Source organism: Chenopodium album, chromosome 22, assembly GCF_948465745.1.
Source record: "Chenopodium album chromosome 22, dcCheAlbu1.1, whole genome shotgun sequence".
Taxonomy (NCBI): Eukaryota; Viridiplantae; Streptophyta; class Magnoliopsida; order Caryophyllales; family Amaranthaceae; genus Chenopodium; species Chenopodium album.
The window spans coordinates 9,668,733-9,690,032 of NC_137855.1; the positions used below are offsets into that span (position 1 = coordinate 9,668,733).

The 21,300-nt window shown below is 34.0% G+C and overlaps 3 protein-coding genes across 3 annotated transcripts; all 3 read right to left on the bottom strand.

Moving 5' to 3' along the window:
• Positions 1–8,702: 8,702 nt before the first annotated feature.
• On the bottom strand, positions 8,703–11,349 carry LOC145603506 (putative amidase At4g34880). The gene is made up of 5 exons (XM_081659422.1): positions 10,615–11,349; positions 9,987–10,201; positions 9,644–9,889; positions 9,333–9,525; positions 8,703–9,242 (listed from the first exon to the last, which is right to left on the bottom strand). Exons 1-5 carry the CDS (start codon positions 11,128–11,130, stop codon positions 8,892–8,894), a joined length of 1,521 nt encoding a protein of 506 aa, XP_081515548.1. The 5' UTR covers positions 11,131–11,349; the 3' UTR covers positions 8,703–8,891.
• Positions 11,350–11,684: 335 nt separating this feature from the next.
• On the bottom strand, positions 11,685–14,041 carry LOC145603505 (putative amidase At4g34880). Its single transcript, XM_081659421.1, has 5 exons — positions 13,430–14,041; positions 13,009–13,223; positions 12,649–12,894; positions 12,342–12,534; positions 11,685–12,227 (listed from the first exon to the last, which is right to left on the bottom strand). Exons 1-5 carry the CDS (start codon positions 13,949–13,951, stop codon positions 11,877–11,879), a joined length of 1,527 nt encoding a protein of 508 aa, XP_081515547.1. The 5' UTR covers positions 13,952–14,041; the 3' UTR covers positions 11,685–11,876.
• A 506-nt stretch (positions 14,042–14,547) lies between these two features.
• On the bottom strand, positions 14,548–21,300 carry LOC145603908 (putative amidase At4g34880). Its single transcript, XM_081659878.1, has 9 exons — positions 21,069–21,300; positions 20,567–20,691; positions 20,146–20,404; positions 19,523–19,600; positions 16,077–16,546; positions 15,686–15,900; positions 15,348–15,593; positions 15,029–15,233; positions 14,548–14,898 (listed from the first exon to the last, which is right to left on the bottom strand). The coding sequence occupies exons 1-9, from the start codon at positions 21,298–21,300 to the stop codon at positions 14,548–14,550; spliced, it is 2,181 nt and encodes a 726-aa protein (XP_081516004.1).

Below are 21,300 nucleotides of genomic sequence, written 5' to 3' on the forward strand. Positions count from 1 at the left end.
TGATGAAATTAAATAAGAAAATATTTGTTTTTTTTTTTGAAGTGTTTATTAATTAATTTACTGTAGTTGCGTCATCAATTTTATGGGCCGAGAAAGGGAGAAGTTAAATTCTGCAGTGGTGGTGGACCCTATTTTCACTATTTTCTTAAAAGCCCATGTCATTTTCCACTTTTTTATCAGCAATTTTCCATTTTTTGTGAGCAATTTTGCGCAAACTAATTCTCTTATATAAATTGATTTTAAAATCCCTCAAAAAAAAAAAAATTAAAAAAATTACTTCTTTCGTTTTTTAATATTTGCTCCACTTTTTATTTACGGCTGTTTTTAAATACTAGCTCAATTCCCTTATTTAGAAAACTTTAACAGCATTAGTAATTCATTTCTCTCGACTAGTGGACCCAATATAAATTATACTTCCTCTGTTTCTATTTATTTGACGCGTTTGATTTAAGCACATATATTAAGAAAGGAGAGAGTGAGAGAGAATGAAAAAAGCAAGAGGGGAAGCTTGTAAATGCTAGGTAAAAAAGTTACCCCAAAAGGAAACGTGTCAACTAAAAAAAATTCCTAAAAAGGAATACGTGTCAAATAAAAAGAAACGGAGGTAGTATATTTTTCTTATCATAAAAAATAAATAAATAAAAAACATAAATTATATTTTACTCGTATTAATTTCATATTATCTCATCTACTTTTTCTTTTTACAATTTTTTAATCTTCCACCAATCCAACTAAATCTTCAAATTTAATTATTTTTTCTTTAATTTCTCCTAAAACTCCATGCGTGGAGAAATGGAGCAAATATTTAAAAACGTAGGGAGTATTTTTCACAATCTTGTCCACTTCCACGTAAGCTCGAATTCAAGATTCGATATTTGCTAGTATAAAACCGCTAGTAATGTTAGTGGTTATATATATACTTAAGGCTAAAGGGTTAATCAATAAGGAAGAAATTAAAGTTGAATGTGGCAATGAAAAGGCTCGGTGAGGAATGAGGATGAAAGGAGGACTTTTCATTTATACACTAGTGTGTAGCCCGGACGTTGCACCGGGTTGCTACTTTAATTATTCCTTGTGATTATATGTATTTGATATTAATAAAGTTTTTATTATTATTATTATTAGATCTTGTGATAATCAATTTTATACATCTATTTTCTTGTTCATAACATAGTTGATAATTGGTTTAGATGGTTAAATAACCATCCTTAATATAAGAGGTTGGGTGTATAGATATGAGAATAATGTATCCTAAAAATAAAAGAAACATTACAAGAAGAATAATTGTCAACAACAAATATAAAGCTACAAATATAAAATTAAAACCATCCAGCAATGTATATTAATCCAAAAGTATTGATCGATTTAGAAATGAAAGTTACCGTATATCATATCCACAGTCCTTTATTCTCTATAATCTAAAAAGGCCTAAATGAAATATATTTGGTGTCGAGATTTAGCAAAATAAAAAGGGGATGACATATTAATTCAAAATTTAAATGAGAAAAAAAAAATTTTAAAACACAAAAACAAATTGAATTAGGATTTTTGAGAGTAAGGGATAGCTCAAGTGGTTAGAGCTTCCCTCCCGATCCCAAGATATCTCTTGGGATCGCGATCAACTCTCACCCCCGCCCTTGTGGCTCTCTAAAAAAAAATTAGGATTTTTAAAGAGTTTGTCAACTAAATTAGATTTTTTGGGCTGCTTGCCGCCAGAGTTTATTGTTTTTACCAAATTGTCGCATATGGTTAGCTTTTTTTGGCCAAATTGTCGCCGGAATAAGTTTTTTTTACCAAATTGTCGCTAGGAGTCTTTTTTATTTACCAATTTAGTCAATTGACCGAAGAAAATAAGGCCTAAAATAGTTACACTAATTGCATAACTAACACATGTCATGCTTTCTACAATATTTTCACAAACCACCCTACTAATAATTATATATGATTTGTAGGAATCATTTGATTTCCATGTATTAGTAAGCAATCCTATATCTAAGTATAATTTAGTAAAAAACGAACCTAGCCACAACCATTATTAAGAGAGGGTCCACTTTCAAGAGAACTGTTTGTCAATCCATCTCAAAATCATGTGTCAACACAAAGAGTGTCCCTTTAAGCTAAGTAGCTAACCTTTTAAAGTCTTCAATTCTCTCAACTTTTATCAGGATTACTTACATTTGTTGTATGGGAAAATTACACTTCCTTATTTACGCTCAGTTTTTAAAGATCTGTTGACATGTCTTCGATTTAATTTCAAATTTGAACAAACAAAACAAGTTGTACATATTCAATCATCAGGTTTAATTTGTTGGGGAGACAAATTTAATGTCAGCAAGCAATGACTACCTATTATATCAGCATGATTTCCTTCTGTATATGCTTCTATAACTTTTTATTATACTATCTTTATTCTTTTATGTTCTACTTGGTTACTATTGAATGTATTTGATAGAGAATATCCATAGAATATTCTCATCTTAGGTTTAGGATATATTTTGTATAAGATTATCTTTGATATCTGTACATATCTTATAGTTACCTAATATGATTAGGTTTCTCATTGTAACCCTATAAATATTGATCAATGGAAATCACTCTAATTAAGGAGTTTATATTATCTGACATGGTATCACAGCTTAGGTGAGATCTTGGGATCATATATAAAAATTTTCACCCTGCCGGTGGGTTGGAAAATTAAACCCACCGGCGGGATATACACAAATTTTTTATGCTTCCGCAAACACACACATAAATTTTTTTTTTTTTCCTTTTCTCAAAGTTTTTTTTTTTAGAATCTTTATGTAACTTTGCGCCTCCCACCGACAGTAGCAACCGCGAAAGCCGCCTCCATCATTGGTGGCAATCGCATACACTACCGCCTCCCACTACTGGCAGTAACCACATCTGCCAACCTTCTCCATGTGCCGCATTCTATTTCCACCTCCTCATGACCAACAATGATTCTTACATTGCCCCATTGGTTTTTCTACACATAATCACATAGATTTTGTTTTGGTGGTGGTATAGCAAAATAAGGTCAACTACTTTTGCACATCTCTTTTGCTATCAAGTTGGCTCCTCTTATTGTTGCAGCACTTGGAATCTTTGTGGAGTATTGTTTCTTGCTACCTGGGTTTCTCTTTTGAGATAAATTTCAAGCGGTGAAATTTAATCTTTTCTTGCGCTATTTTATTTGTTTTTATTCAACTGTGATTTCACGTAGTAGTGTAGTGTCTTCTTCCAGATGATGGTTTGATCCCTTAGCTTCTTCTTCTCTGGATCTGCAACTTAGCCCAAGTCTGTGTGCGGCTCTTCTCCTTCTCCTCCGGCCAAGCAGTGCTTATCTCTACTCTATGTAGGTCGTGGCTGTTGCTTCTCATCGTCATCACATGCACATGTCTACTACTTCTCTTTTGATCATGGGTTACCATACTATCCTTACCGCTCGATGCGTGATTCAGATCCAGTCTGAGCATCCGATTTTCTCCTGCTCTGACTGCGGGGGTGTGATAGAGAATATCCATAGAATATTCTCATCTTAGGTTTAGGATATATTTTGTATAAGATTATCTTTGATATCTGTACATATCTTATAGTTACCTAATATGATTAGGTTTCTCATTGTAACCCTATAAATATTGATCAATGGAAATCACTCTAATTAAGGAGTTTATATTATCTGACAGTATTGATCCACATTTTATGAAGATATTGAAAAATGTGAGTGTGTATAAGATAAAGATAGAAAGAGAATATAAAAAAGTAAGAGAGAAAATAAGACGGAAAGAGTAATTATATGGGGTTAAAAGGATAATATGGTAAAAAAAATATAAAAAAGGGTTTTGTCTCTTCCCCATTGTTGTTGCAAGGGATCAAACACACGGTCCTCCCTATCAAGTGCAGTCTCAATCATAAATACACCAACATCCAATTAATGGATAAATGTATAATTATTGTATTTATAAGCTTGTTAAACTAAACAAGTAGTAAAATCTAAAATTATAGAAGCATATATGGAAGGAAATCACACTAATATAAGTCATAATTACCTAATTACTGTATAATATTGTTACTTCTACAAATAATAGTGCTCAATTCATGTGCCAACATGATGATCTACCATATAAGCATGATTCCTTTTGATATAATGACATATGTTTCAATTAATCTTGCCACAATTTATTGGCTTGTTTTGATAATTGTTATTACTACAAATAATGGTAAAATCAATGTTAATGCACTGATACATTCCTAAATTTGTTGGGGAAAAAAAAAAATTTCAGAAACCTCAAAGAAAAAGTAATCAACCTATTCAAATACAATGTTGAAAAGTGCATTAGTTCTAATGATATTGTTCTCGATTGTGAAAGATGAATCATTTGTTACGGGTTGGAGTGTGTTTCCAGCTGAATATACGGTGGAAATTGAGAATGGAATAAGTTCTAATCTTAATGTCCATTGTACAAAATATGGTGCAGAAACCAAAGATCTTGGGGTTTCTCCAATTATTCCAAAAACTAAATATAGTTGGACTTTTAAGTCCGCTTATTTTGTATTTGTACACTATGAATGTAACTTGAATTGGCCTTTTCATGGTGAAGTACAATTTACAGCATTTGCGGATAGCATCAAATTTGTGGATGGAGAATGTGGTGGTCGTCATTGTACCTGGAATGCTACTCGTGATGGAATTTACTTGTTCAATATTAAGGATAATGTTTATAAGTTCGTCGGACCATGGGTTTGACGAATTTAGTACAAAACTATGTAAAACATATGGTTTGTATATGTTTATAAAATCTAGAATAAAAGTTGTGGCATTTTAATGTCGTAATTCAATTCAAACATCATTATTTTTTTTTAGACATAGTCAAAACTCAAAATAGTGCAAGTGCAAGGAATCTGTTCTGAGTGTGAATTTAGTGTTTAGCTTATTTTAAATTCGTTTTAAATGTGTTTTGACTTTTGATCACATATCTTCTATATCAACCATATAGGTCTCTTAGTAAATTAATACTCCCTCCGTCCCAAAAAGAACGACCCATTTGGGTTGATTACGCGGGTATTAAGGAAGTTAAGTAAAAAGAAGTAAAAGTATATTAGAAAGATAAATTTACATGGGGTTTGTAAAAAAATAGAGAGAGAAAGTAATAAAATAACATGGAAAATCAAATTTTTATATGGGGAAGCTAATTTTGCACAAATATTATAGCAAATTGGTGGGTGTTTTAATGCAAATGGGTCATTCTTTTTGGGACAAAGTTTTGGCCAAATGAGTCGTTCTTTTTGAGACGGAGGGAGTAGTAATTTTTTTTTTTTTAAAGGGGCAAAATTAATAGTAATTTTTTTAAAAAAAATAACGAAAGCTTGGTTTTTTGTTAAGAAAATGAGAACAGGGCCACCTATGTAAATTGGGTTAAGATTTATGTATGGTTATTAATACTAGTTCTGCTTCAAATTATTTGCAACAATAAGATATTTTTTACTCACACTTTATGTCAAATCGTTGCAAATAATTTGAAATAAATATAGTTTTAAACAACCTAATAATTTGGGCCTATTGGTGTTATAAAAGCCTGAAATGAGGTTAGAAATGGATACGAATTATTTGGGCTTACTTTCAAAGTTCTATTGTCATACAAAGTATTCAATTGTTTTTAATGATATATTTTTTATATTTTTTTATGTTCCATCCAGTTCACTCTTTGGGCTAATTCGGATTCAGGGATCAATTTTGGGTGGTTAGATTCCAGTTCCCTCTCAATTGTTGCTACCAGGGATTGAACACAAAGGTCCTCCCTACCAAATGTAGTCCCAATCACCACTACACCAACGTCCAACTGGTGTTTTAATGATGTATGACTTGATATCTAGATAATGCAATCATGAAATTCATAATTGTCTATGATTATGTATTTCATGGTTTGGTATGAGTTGGGGATTAAGTTGTAATAACTAATAAAAAAAAACATAACCGCCTTTACTTATCTTTTTTACATCGTCGCCCTCCTTCATGTTCATTAAAGGTATAAATGTCATTTTTTTGAGAAAAGGTATAAATGTCATTTAAATACTCATCTAATGATCATATTCCCATCCCATATACCACCCCTTTAGTATTATTTTGGATGAATAACTACCCTTTTATTTCCATCCCTATCCTTATCCCTTTTCTTTTATCCATATCTCTTCTCCACTATCCTTCTAAACAAACAAGTTAGTTGTTACGTAGTATATTACATTACTGCCTTCTATATATATATATATATAATATATATATATGCTTCTAAAATACAGCTTCTATTTAAGACCTTGTTTAGAACATACACTACTGCATATAATATCAGTGCTCAATAAATGTGTAATCATGATACCTACTACATTAACATGTTTGCTTTCCCTATATGTTTCTCAAAATTTAGCTTTTATTTATGGGCTTGTTTAGATTAGTGTTGCTATTAGAAATAGTGCAATGAAATAATACAATTCCTAAAATTTGTCCCAAAAAAATAATTTAAGTAATATGAGTTTATTTCAAGAAATTATTAAAAAACACTAACTTTTATATATGGTTACTCGGTTAGTGATATATGGTTTGCTCTATTACGGGTTACTTAGTTAGTAATATAGAGGTATCATGCCAGTGTTGTAGGGGTGACTTCGTTAATTAAGGTTACCGAATATTTTGTAAGCATAGGGAATACTCTTTCATTATAATAGGGGTTACCCTATCAGTGTAATAAGAGTCTGTCAGTGTAATAAGAGTTACTCGTTTTATTTCAAGCGGCCACACAATGTAGCCAGCCGCATAGAAAACGCGTTGATTAAAAATTAATTCAATTTTATTTTTATTTTTTTTATTTTTAACAAAGAAAAGCCAAAGTTTAGATTATCAAAAGCGATTAGCCTAAACATGAAATTATTTAAATCAATTTTTCCAAAAGAAAAGAAAATATTTTGAAACAAGGTGATACAAAAGGTCACCTAAGGGGTCGTATGGTTCATTAGGGAAGTGCAAATTCCCATGAAATTTCAATTTGTGGGAAATAAATTCCATCATCAAAATCACGCACGGGAATTCAACAAATTTGTTTGATTAAGAATGGAGGAAGTAAATTCCCATGGGAATTTCAACTTACCAAGGGGGGTTAGGTAAGTGAATTCCCATGTTTTGTGGAAAGTCAAAATTCCATGAACTTTCATTGCCTTCATTTTTACTTTTTTGTGTTATCCAAACAAGAGGTGAAAATGAAATTCATGGGAATTTTGACTTCCTACAAATTATTTAGCAACCAAACAAGGCCTAAGGGCCTGTTCTCATTGACTGAACTCAGCTGAACTAAATTGAACTGAACTCAGCTAAACTGAACTGAACTGAAATAAATATTTTATAAGAGAAGGAAATTAGGAACTGAACTGAACTGCACTGAACTGAACTGAATTGAGCTGAACTGAACTGAACTGAACTCAGCTAAACTGAACTGAATTTCAACGTAAGAGAACAGACCCTAAGTTTAACCTTAACAACCCAATTATTGGCCATGTCTGGTAAATGGCTTTTTGGTGGTTTTTTTTGGCTTTTTTATGTGGTCAAACAGCCAAAAAATGTGTTTGGTAATTAGATTTTTAGCTAGTGAAAAAGCTAGCTTTTAAGCCAAAATGAAATAGCTGCTTTGAGTAGCTTTTTTTTATTGGCCCACAAATTATTAATAAACCACCAACAACCAACAATTAATTACCAAACACTTTTATAAACAACCAATTTCAAAAGCCATTATAAACAATCCAACATACCAGCTGGTCAAACAAACCAAGTAAACCAGCCAACAGCTAACCGCCAACAGCCACTTGCCAAACAAGGCAATTGTCAAAACACTCAAAACAAATGCCCAAACTGAAGAGAACTCGACCCTGACACAATAATCTGTATCTCAAAATTCACAATGCACTTCAATCGATGGTATTTTAAGTCAATGTCAGTATAAATATACTTTGTAGCTCGTATATTAGATGTTTAGTTTAATCCGGGTTTATAAAGTTTGATCAACTTTGCGGATTGTTATAGAATTCAGTTGCTTAATTCAATTGCCAGTGTTAAAAGGTGTTATTTTTTTTTTTATTTCGATTAATTAGTTTCATTGTATAGTGTGACATGAATTCTTTTATTTTAATTTAGAATTGGTGCTATGATTTTTATTTATGATATATCAGTTCTTAATCTACTTGAGTAATTACTTTTAGGGTTAGGAGATATTCCGTAATTGTGATGGGAAAAGTTATGATTGTTTGATAGTCCATTTTATAATTATGAACTAGTTAAATTATGTTATAGACTGGTCATCTTTAGTGTAATTTTAGTTTGATTGCTAGAATTTTAACCTGTGATCCGTAATTGTCCTTGTTAAACTTCTTGACCGAGGCAAGACTTCTAATATACTCTTTTCCCCATGCTTTTAAAGAGATATGGAGTATGTATGTACTACTCGTAATCATATAATTGACTTGCATTTACCTGTTTTTTATGTAGTGAACTTTGGGGATAAGAATAAGAAAAGATGGAAAATGAGGCTGCGTTTAGGTTGATCCCGAGTTAAGCTAGGTATGTCCAACTAATTTTAATTTGCACAAAGATGTTTGAGGTGATAGATGAGTTTGATGAATGTAGTAACTTTCATTAAGTTTTTGGATTAAATCAAACAACATTTCTCAGTTTGTAATCATCAACCATAACTTTCCATGAATAATTTTGAGGAATATGATCTACAAGTTCATACAAAGTCGATGTTTCTTTTACGTAGTAGACAGAATTGTTTGAACATTACCAAATTCGACACCATTATATGACATTATTACTACAGAAGTCAATTTTAAACATACGATTTTAGGACTAATCACAAAGAAGGAGGCTTCCTAATTTTTGTAGCTTGCTCAAAGGCATAAGATATCTCGATTAGTTTAGGTTCTGTACCCTTTAGGCCTCCGAAGCATATACCAAATGGCACGCCATTGTCACCATATCCAGCAGGAACACTAATTCCTGGATACCCTCCAATGGCAAGAACAGTTGACAACGACGAGTTTGGTGCTATGATTGCATCTAACTTGTTTTCTACCATGATCTTCTCAAACCCTTCTTTTGACCATTCTTCTAATGTTGCCAACAATTTCTTCTCTTCAGGTCCGATCCCATTTGTTGCTTCAGCAGAAATAAGTATTTGTTGGCCATATTCTTCAATCATTTCCTGCAAATTCAGCCAATTAAAGGTCATTTTACTTAGTATCATAGGTAGAAAGTATGTCTAAAATACTAGCAGCTAACTAGTAATCATAACCTCTTGGGCATTTTTGTTGTTAAATTCTATAACTTCAGCCAAAGATCGTACTGGAGTCTTCACCAGCTGTTCTAAGTAAGAATTCAGAGCTAATTTGAACTCAAATTCCATCACCATTCGCTCATTGTTCGATGACATGATTGCATCAATGTTGGGTATTTCCAAATTATCAACTAGTATTGCCCCCTTTTCCCTATAGTTATCTCAACACAAATAAGCATGATCAATGAGTATTAGTTAATGTTGTGCAATAATGTAACACTAGTCAATCAAGCAAAGAATTGGCTCTGCCTTTTTGCAGTTTTGCTTACCTTAAAGTATGGAAGTGCTGCTTAAAAGTTGTGGCCTGTTTAGAAGACCATTCAATATGATCAAAGAAAGGATTTCTTACAATTCCTAACCTTTTCCCTTCTAGACCGTCGAGCTTTAGGAACTGAACATACCCATCTGGTGGTATGTATCTACTTGCATTCATTGTCGCTTCAGAATCATAAGGATCATAGCCTACAATGGAATCCAGAACATATGTTGCATCTGCTACAGTCCTACAGATTGGGCTGTTCATAGTTCAATTACACTTGGATAATATAAAATGTCAGTACAAATTAAAAACTTCATATTAGAAAGGAATAAGAAAATCAGGAATGATTTTACCCAACAGTGTCTTGTGTAGGAGTGATTGGTATAACCCCACCACGGCTAGTGAGACCGAGAGTTGGCTTGATGCCCACGACTGAATTGGTCCTAGAAGGATTAAGGATGGATCCATTTGTCTCGGTTCCTAGAGTAACGGCCACCAAGTTTGCAGCTACTGCTATAGCCGATCCACTACTTGAGCCACTAGGATTTGCTGATAGATTGTAAGGGTTCTGCAAATTAAGATAGGGTATGTTCTGTTTCTTAATAATATTGCAAAATTTGTGCTATACAAATACAACTTATAAATACATTGTTTCTTATCAAATGGGATTCTTCTATCAGTGGTTTGTACTTTTAGCTCTACCTATACATACTGAAACATAAAACATACTTGTTCAATTTCAAGAGCTGAGGTTGATCTCAGAGATCGATAAAATTTTGCTTATTTCAACAGCCACAACCTCCTAAAGCTACCACTTTATTCAACTTAATTATGCACTGCCACAATTAATCATTGTTATGTATTATAAGTCTTTGTTATACCACACAAATCACAAATAAACCCATTTTTTATTCCAAAGATAGTCAATGAGTTTATGTTTTATGATATACCGGTGGATTATATTACGGGACAAGAAATTACCTGGCCTTGGCCGCCTCTAGCACACCACCCACTCGGCGCACCAAAAGACCTAAAATGAGCCCACTCGCTTAGGCTAGCCTTTCCAAGTATGATAGCACCAGCCTGCCTTAGCTTCTCCACAACCCCAGCATCCCTAGGAACAACTGAACCTAACAATGCAAATGATCCTGCAGTTGTATTCATCCTATCTTTTGTAGAAATATTGTCCTTTATCAATATTGGTATCCCATCTAGCCTTGGAGATTCAACTGATCCTGACTCCTTCGCTTTCGCCCTCCGTTTATCAGCCTCCTCTGCCTGCTCCAGAGCATCCGGGTTGACCTCTAGGACTGCTCTGAGAACTGGGTTGAGTTTTTCAATCTGATGTAGGTAGAACTGTACTAGTGCTTTTGAGGTAAGCTTGTTTTGGTGGAAAGCTGTTTGGAGATCTTTTATTGTAGCTTCTTTAATTGGGAATTTTGGTTGGAGATGATCATTATTGTCTAATATGGAATTAGACGAGCCTATGTCTGTCATGGATAGTATTAGCTTAAGATGAAGATCTGAAGACTTTAGAGTAGATGTTGAATTGAGAAAAGAGATTAATGAGCTAGTCAACTTTGATTCAAAGTTTAATAATAAGAAATTCTTTGAGGATAGATAGATACTAATAGAAGAATGTGACTTGAAAGTTCATTATTATACTTGGACTTTGGTCTGGTTACTCTGGTAAGATAACTCTTTTTTTTTTTTTTTTTTTTTTTTTTTTTTTTTTTTTTTTTTTTTTTTGGAATCAGTAAATTTGGTGCTAGCTGCTAGGAGTACAATTTTAGTTATTGATTGTTATTCCCTCAATCCCTCTTATGCACAATTGTACATAGCCACATAAAATAAAATAAATATAAAAATCTATTCCGAAGAGTATTTTAATAAAAAACTGAGTGTTAATTCTTGGTTATGAGTAGTTGAGACAATGTGACAATTGAAAACCACACTTGTAAGAGTGGTTTCATGTTTCTTAAATAGAGCAATTAACATCATATAAGTCGAATAATTAAGAAGTCATTGTACCAATTTGAACAGAACCTTGGTCCTTATCAATTTCTATTGCTTCATAACACGCATTGCCCCTGAATAGTGAGTGTTACAGTTATATTATCACAGGGATTAACATGAAACTTCTTTATAAAATTACATATAAACTTACTACCATTATCACAACTTATTTACTGTGTACAAATAACCAAGTTGTGACTCAAGAAGGTTAGAGAAAAAACATATATTTAAAGTTTAGGAGGCTTTCTAATCTTTGTAGCTTGCTCAAAACCATAGGCTATCTCAATGAGCTTAGGTTCCGAACCCCTTAAGCCTCCAAAGCATATAGCAAATGGCACACCATCTTGATCATATCCAGCAGGAACACTAATTCCTGGGTATCCTCCAATAGCAAGAACAGTTGAAAACAAAGCATCAGGTGTAACAATTGTATCTAACTTGTGTTCTACCATAACCTTCTCAAACCCGTCTTTTGACCATTTTGCTAACGTTGCCAGGGCTTTCTTCACTTTGGGTGTAATTCCGTTTGTTGCTTCAGAATCAAGGAATGTATCTTGACCATATTCTTTGATCTTTTCCTACACATTTACCAAATTATATGTTGGTCATTCTTTGATCAGTTCAGATAAATGATTTTTTGGTAAGGCGTGACTAAAGTACTGTAGAGTAGTAGGCTAGTAGCTAATCCTCACCTTTTGGGCATGTTTGTTGTTGAATTCTATTACCTCAGCCAAAGATCGAACTGGAGACTTGATCAGATGCTTTAAGTAGGAATTCAGAGCTAATTTGAACTCAGATGACATCACCATAACCATATTGTTTGATGTCATAATTGCTCTAATGTTGGGTAATTCCAGATTATCGACTAATATTGCTCCTTGTTTTCTTTAATCAACTCGACAATGAATAATAGAAAAGCAGGACAAAAGTGTATTAATTGATGTTATGCTACTTTACATGAGTCTGTCAAACAAATAGCAGTTTCAGTTTCTTGCTTACCTTAGAGTATGAAAATGCTGCTTATAGGTTGTGTTTAGTATAGGAAACTCTTTGATAAGATCAAAAAAGGGATTCCTCACAATTCCTAACCTCTTCCCTTTTAGACCATCAAGCCTTAGAAACTGAGCATAGCCACCTTGGGGTATGTATTTTCTTGCATTCTTTGTCGCTTCAGAATCATAAGGATCATACCCTACAATGGATTCCAGAACATAAGCTGCATCTGCTACAGTCCTACAGATGGGCCTGTTCACAGTTCAATTTCACAAGCTTAACATAAAAAAGTCTACTTGAAAACTTAAATTTTGTTCTAAAAATTGAGAATTTTAGAAAAAAAAAAAGGACTCATGTGGCTATTACCCTACAGTGTCTTGTGTAGGAGTGATTGGTATAACTCCTCCACGGCTAGTGAGACCGAGGGTGGGTTTGATTCCCACGACTGAATTTTTGCTGGAAGGACAAATGATGGAACCATCTGTTTCGGTCCCAAGGCTAACTGCTGCCAAGTTTGCTGCTACTGCTATGGCTGATCCACTACTGGAGCCACACGGATCTTCTGAGAGATTGTAAGGGTTCTGCAGAAAAAAATCTGCTCTTTCATTCTTTAATAGTACAACACATATAGTCATAGTCATTCATCACATATGTCATATGCTTTTGTTTTATCTTTGTATTTATATAGTCTTCTGAAGATCTTGATGTATTCTACATGTGCATAAAATTCACAAAGAAACTGAGATATAGAAGCTGCATATCACTAGTTAAAAAGAAAGGTACTTGCCTGGCCTTGGCCGCCTCTAGCACACCAGCCACTCGGCGCACTACTAGACCTATAATTAGCCCACTCACTCAAGCTAGCCTTCCCAAGAATAATAGCACCAGCCTGCCTTAGCCTTTTGACAACTCCAGCATCTCTAGGAACAACCGAGCCCAACAATGCATATGATCCTGCAGTTGTATTCAGCTTATCTTTTGTAGCAATATTGTCTTTTAACAGTATTGGTATCCCATCTAGCCCTGACTGACACTTCTTTGATTTTGTTCTCCGTTTGTCAGCCTCATCGGCCTGCTTTAGAGCATCCGGGTTCACCTCTATGACCGCTCTGAGGATTGGATTGAGCTTTTGGATTTGGCGCAGATAGAACTGGACTAATCTTTTTGAGGTAAGTTTGTTTTGGAGGAAAGCGGTTTGCAGATCTTTTATTGTAGCCTCTTTGATTGGAAAGTTTGTTTTGAGAGAGGCGGCTGATGTTACGCTGAGAATAATTAGCAGGAAATAAATTAGTGAATATGAAGTTGGCATAGCTAGTTTAACTAAGATTGCTAGCTTAGTACTAGTATAAATCTGCTCTAAGATGAGTATGATGAGAAGTAGATATATCAGTGATTGAGTTGATTTACTATTGGCAGGGAATTTTAGTACATGGATCTGAAAGTGACTTTAGTGTTCTGCTTTAGACAAAGTTGTGGACATTATTTAGTGGGGTTTATTGTATTGGGGTCTACTTTTTAATTTTATTTTTTATGTAACATGGAAAGGCTTTGAGCTTTTTTTTTCATTAAGGAAGGGAAGAGCAGAGAGTAGAATTTGAAATTCGGATAAACGAGTCATGTTCATTGTTTGAATGACTTTAGTTTATCTTTCGATTGGTTACCTTATCAGTCAAGAAGCATTAGAGAAATAGACTCGAGTGGAATGCAATGCATCCTTACTGTTTCCTTGAGACTTTTCAGAGTAGCCGCTTTTGCTGAAGAAGTTACACATTTTAGTACTTGTTTGGCTGACATGAAAATAACACCAAAAACGGAAGTTTGTTGGGAAAACACATTTGAATTAAGCTTTAGTATGGAAACCAATCAAGTGTACAAACACATTAATAAAGACAAATTTAGGACTCATCAAAGTGTAGGAGGCTTTCTAATATGTGTAGCTTGTTCAAAACCATAGGCTATCTCAATAAGCTTAGGTTCTGTACCCTTTATACCTCCAAAGCATATACCAAATGGCACACCGTCTTTATCATATCCTGCAGGCACGCTAATTCCTGGGTATCCTCCAATGGCAAGAACAGTTGAAAACGACGAACCGGGTGTTATAATTGCGTCTAACTGGTGTTCTGCCATAACCTTCTCAAACCCGTTTTTCGACCATTCTGCTAATGTTGCCAAGGCTTTCTCCTCTTTGGGTCCAAACCCATTTGTTGTTTCAGCAAAAAGAAATACTTCTTGACCATATTCTTTGATCATTTCCTACAAAGATAATCATTTAATGATGGTCATTTTACTTTGTATTATAAGTCAGGTGCAACAACAGCAGACAAAGATCAGTACTATTATGTGCAATAGTACAGGACTACAAGTATTGGTAGCTAATTGTCACCTTTTCAGCATTTTCGTTGTTGAATGCTATTACATCGGCCAAAGATCGAACTCGAGACTTGATTAGTTGTTTTAAGTAGGAATTTATTGACGATTTGAACTCAGCTAGCATCACTATAAGCTCATTATTATGTGACAGGTCTTGTGATAGAATAGCTTCAATGTTGGGTATTTCCAAATCATCAACTAATACTGCTCCTCGTTTTCTTTAATCATCTCATCCACAAATAAGAAAAACAGGATATGTGTTTGTTAGTAGATGTTGTAGTATATTAGTAAATCAAACAAATACGGAGTAGTAGATTTTGTTTCTTGCTTACCTTAGAGTAAGAAAATGTTGTTTATAGGCTGTGTTTTGTGTAGGAAACTCTTTGATAAGATTGAAAAAGGGATTTCTTACAATGCCTAACCTCTTCCCTTTTAGACCATCAAGCTTTAGAAACTGAGCATAGCCGCCTGGTGGTATGTATTTTCTAGCATTCATTGTCGCGTCGTAGTCATAAGGATCATAGCCTACAATGGATTCCAAAATATAAGCTGCATCTGCCACAGTCCTGCAGATAGGCCTGTTCATTTATCATGTTAATATTTGACAATGTTATTCCAAAGTTCAGATAGTGAGAGATGTTAAGGAGAAGATGATGGTAAGGTTATATACCCAACTGTATCTTGTGTAGGACTAATTGGGATAACGCCACCACGACCAGTGAGACCGAGAGTGGGTTTGATGCCCACGACTGAATTCGTGCTGGAAGGACATAGGATGGAGCCATCTGTCTCGGTCCCAATAGTAGCTGCAGCCAAGTTTGCTGCTACTGCTATTGCTGGTCCACTACTTGAGCCACAAGGATTTGCTGAGAGATTGTAAGGGTTCTGCAGATAAATTTTTTTGCTCATTCTACAATTTGACCTTAACTTCATGTGTCCATGACCTCAAAATGCACAAGAATAGATATCACATAAATAGATACTTGATTATGTCACCAGAGTATATAATAGTAAACCATATAATAAGGAAGCAAAAATGAACTACGACGAAAAGAACTTGCCTGGCCTTGGCCGGTTCTAGCACACCACGCACTAGGCGCAGCTAAGGACCTAAAAAGGCACCATTCACTCATGCTAGCCTTCCCAAGAATGATAGCGCCGGCCTTCCTTAGCCTCTTGACAACTCCAGCATCTCTAGGAACAACTGAACCCAACAATGCATATGATCCTGCAGTAGTATTCAGCTTATCTTTGGTACCAATATTGTCCTTGAGCAATATTGGTATTCCATCAAGTCCCGGACCCTTGACCAAGTGACAATTTCTCACTTTTGCTCTTCTCCTATCGGCCTCCTCGGCCTGTTTTATAGCATCCGGGTTCACCTCAATGACTGCTCGAAGAATCGGGTTAAGTTTTTGGATTTGTTGCAAGTAGAAGTGTACTAGCTCTTTTGAGGTAAGTTTGTTTTGTTGGAAGGCAGTTTGGAGATCTTTTATAGTAGCTTCTTTGATTGAGAAATGTGGGTTTAAAGAGGTGGCATAATTAATAGTGTGTAGAATTAGTAACAAGTGAATTAATGGGAAAAAAGTTGGCATAATTAAGATTAATTGGTTGTATGAATTTGCTTAATGATGATTATGAATGTAAAATGAAAACCCGAGCTCAAGGCAGGAGATCAGAGTCAAATAGTTTGGTTGTTGGAATTCTGTTGTGCCGTTGACTTTCAGAGTTTGTATTTCAAATTTTCAAGCTGGCTTGTTAGATCTAATTATATTGGCATATTAATAAAGCCTTGTCAAGTTCTCATTGTTTTAGAATCTTGTTGTTTAATGTATTAATTAGATTATTTTGATGTAATATGGTCTAATATTCTGTGATTCAATCTAGATGTGTTCAAGAGTCTTTCATGAAAGGTTGTGTCCAAGGCATCAAGTATCAAGCTTTATGTGGATTATGGTTTATGGATAGGAAGATTATCATGCATCAAAATGTATAGGCTATGAGTGAAGTCCCAAAGTAAAATCTGAGTATAAAAATCTTTTTATTTTTAATTATAAGAAATATAGTGTATGTTAGACTTTTATCTTAAAAAATTATGTTATACGAAGTATTGATTTTATAAATAAATAGCATTAGGTCAGTTTGTTTCACCGTAAGGTCCCGTTCACTTCACCTTAGTTTGTTTGGTTTACTGTTATTATTTTACTGAAATTAAAATACATACTACACACTGTTGTGATTGTCTTCGTTGTATCTCTTAGTAATTTCGTGATCCGGTGTGTATATAAGGGTCAAAATATTACTATGGAAAATTGATTTCATTCAGGTTTCGAAGTGTTCATTGGTCCAATTTCGTGTTATTTTTGTGATCCAGTAAACTAATTTTCCAACATTTGGTTTGGATTGGATTTCGATTTTTATCCGACAAATGGATACAGGATACCCCTACAAAAAAGAGGATCTTGCATAATTAAAAGGGAGGGGGTGGTCAGCGGCTAAGAGGCAGAGTACAATAATAATAAATTAATACGGTTATACGGAGTAATACAAAAAAGTTGATACAAGTACAAAAATTAAAATTTGGAGATGCAATTTTTTGGCAGCAAATTTTCAGGTGTAATTTGAAGTTTGGGTACTTTGCGGTTTGCGTTACTCCCTTAAAACTCAAAGCGCGCCTTCCCATTTTCACACCTGAGCTGCGCCGCTCATTTACAAATTACAAAGTCAATTACTCTGCTAATCCCAAATTTTGGGAATCTTATGCACCTTAAACTATTAATTCCCTTTAAAATATTGTTCATTTTTCATAATTTTAAAATCTCCCTCTTCTTTACTTCTGCAGTACTAGTACAATTCCTTAATTAATATTCCAAATTTTAAATACATCTAAATCTTGAAATTTAACCATTGGATTCTCACATTCTTTCTCCCTCCAAACTCAAATCTCAAACTTAATTTGAATAAAAATACACCCCAAAAAATAAGTTTCATATTTTCCCTCCTTTTTCTCCTATATTACTCATTTTCTTCAACTCATTTTTCATTCACTCAACACCCCTAAAATCTCTCCCAATCAAAACTTGTATTGCTTGTCACATTATCATCCTGCCCGGCTCGAAAAGCCGGCCTACGAGGTTTCGTTGCCTCGGTCTCCATCATCCTCCCTCCATTCCTCAGAGAAGTCCAATGGTAAGCTTAAAGCAGGATAACAAGGAGAACATCCCACCTTTCACTTCATCAAAGCAAGGCACAAACACAGTTTTTCAATTTCAAAGCAAGTGCCTCAAATGCCGCAGAATAACTGCTAGAAGGCCTCTTCAAGATATCACCCATCTCTTCAAATCACCAGCTTATTCAAGATCTATTCCTCTGTTTATTCCCCTGCCTATCTATACTTTTACCCCCGAATCGAATATCAAAAAGAGGAAAGCCATTCATGTTGAGGGTTATTTTAGTCATGGAGCCATTTCTAAGTCTCTTAGGATGAATTATAGATGAATCTTGATTTTTGGTTTATTTTTTGGGTAATAATGTAATATTGGTATAAAAAATAATACAAAATTAGTCAGTCAATAAAAAAAAAAAACAAGTCTATTAATGCCAATAGTATCCAAAAAATTGATCAAAGCTGCTGTATTTCCATTACATTATGCAAATGTGTCATTACAAATTTCAATTGTTTGTTAACTCACAAATGGGAGATTGTTTGTGCAATTTAAAACCTTTGAATCGCGTCATGGGACTAATTGGATTATCCAATTGTGCCATGGCTCTTATTTTTCTTCACGACTCACCTAAATGGATAAATTTGAAGAAAAAAAATTTGAAGTTATTTGAGAAGCATGTGCACCGTGCACAAGTCTTGTTAACAATGACAAGCGCAACCACATCATATATTAGCTCTTTGAACTCCGTAATTGTTTGTTTTGTATTCGTAGTTGAATGCACCGGTCTTAGTGGGAGTGGAGAGCTGCTAAAGCGCTAATGTCCATAGGATAAGTGTCTGTAGACATTTTGGCTTTGTAGGCTCTTGAAGCCAAAATCTTGTTAGCAGCCTCGGTAGGATGTTCTTGATCCCAATATGCTCGTGCTTTTCTATCTTTACATGGTGGACTAAATGGGATACATTCTGCTGCCACTCCACAACACGGTTGATTTGTATTTTTCAACCCTACTCTAACTGCAAACAAAATCATATATTAGTTAGGCGTTGTTCTGTTCAACTTTCCAAATTATGTTTGTACATACATTGTGATAAGTTCAAGTAAACCAGAACATAGCCTTAGGCCCTTAGGCTTAGGCATCAGTTAGGCAGCTAGCAAGTGGCGAAATGTAGCATACACCTTTGATGTGCATACTAATTGTTTATGTTTCGCCCTTTATCAGTAGCCTAACTATTACGTTGGTTAAGCATTTAGTTAGAGTGCTAGACTCATGCTTTTGTATCAATTTTACTAAAGATGATGTACATAGTTAAGAGCAAATTCTAAAAGTGTTGCGAAATTATCTATAAAGAAGAAAATGAGTGAAATGAAATGTGGAATTACCAAGATTTTCAAGGTTATTTGGGGAGATGATATCCATACTGTTTATGAACACAAATTTGACTCCTGGATGTTTGCTGTTATAATTATAAACTAGCGATTTCAACTTGTGATTATAATTCTTCAGGACACCATTGATGAATCCTGAGCAAGTTTGAGCTAAATTTAGGATTGGAAGACAACCAAGTGGTGAAAGCCCAAATAATATGATCTTCCTTGCTCCCAACCTAATTATAGTCTTCAAGAGGTCATCCCATAAAAAGAAAAAAGATAGTTAGTAACATCATATGCCAAAATTAAAATTAGGTAAAAATGTAACGCCTTTAAAAAAAAAAAAAAAAAAAAACTTATGAAAATTTGATCAAAATTTGTATTAATACTCAATAGAAATACACAATAGCTTGTGAGATATCGTTAAATTCATTTCAAAATGAGATTTTCAAACAAAATATTTAAAATATCAATAAAAAAAGTGTATTGAGAACCATGTAAGATAAACAAAAACGTATCTTTGTTTGAAATTTGTTGTCAGTGTTATTTCATTGTCAATGTAACAATATAATTCGTACAGAAAAAGTTTAAGTACGTAAAGAGGCAAGGCTTACATTGATTTGACCGGTTAATTCTTTAATGAGTTCATCAGCATAGGCACCGGGAATCATGTGTGTGGCCATAACAGATGGTCGCATAAAATAGTTAAACATCCAGTCGTTGCTCCCAACATATATGGAGTATAGACATTTGTTGAGGTGAATAGCAGCATTCTTAGACCCTAGTTTATCTGTAATCTTTGATACTACTTTTTTGTGATTATTCACCTGTTTATTCATACAAACTCGATCCCCCTATTATATTCATAATGTCATCAGTTAATTATATACAAGTAAATAATACTCTTATTAAAAGTTAATCTATGATAAACATGAATTATAGTACGTAAAATCAAACAATTACGAACAATATACTTAAAGGTTAAGTAATGGTTTGTCATTTTATTCGAAACTTACCACTTGAAAACCCGTTTCATCGAGAATTCCTGATGAACCAGATGCATAATTCACACCATCCATGATTTCATCCTCTGGTATACTTGCAAAGGGTTTGATATAGTGCGGTAAACCAAGATGATCACCTGTACACATAAATTTCATTACAATAACAAGTAAGGTTCATAATAAGGATCAAATGTATTAATTTAGTACCATTAAACATTAGTTTTATTTTGTTCAAAACATGTACTTTGAACTTTGTTAATGTAACTTAATTATATTCTCCATAATATTTTATGAATTTTGTGATGAGTGTATCCGTTAGATAATGTAGTCTTACATGTATGTATGTATGTACTATGTAACAATTAACTAGTGATGGTTTCAAGTCATTGTTTTATAAACTAGTATATGATTGTTTTAAAAACTTATATATTGATAAGTTTATGATTTAATATGATACTTTGATCCAGCTAAATTTGAAATAATATATAAAAGAACATAACGATTTAAAACGAACCAATAAGATCAACGGTAGTCCTTCCATTAGTAAATCTTCCGGTAGCGCCATCGGGAAAATCCACTCCATAGGGTGGAAAATTGCACTTGGCTGTTGTTAAAAGGTTATTGTTATTGCCACTATCTGATAATGAGTCTCCAAATATGAAGAAACAAGGCACTTTGGGTGCCCCATCAACCCAATTTAGTTGCAAGCTAACAACTAATATTGATAACAATGCTACTAAACTCAT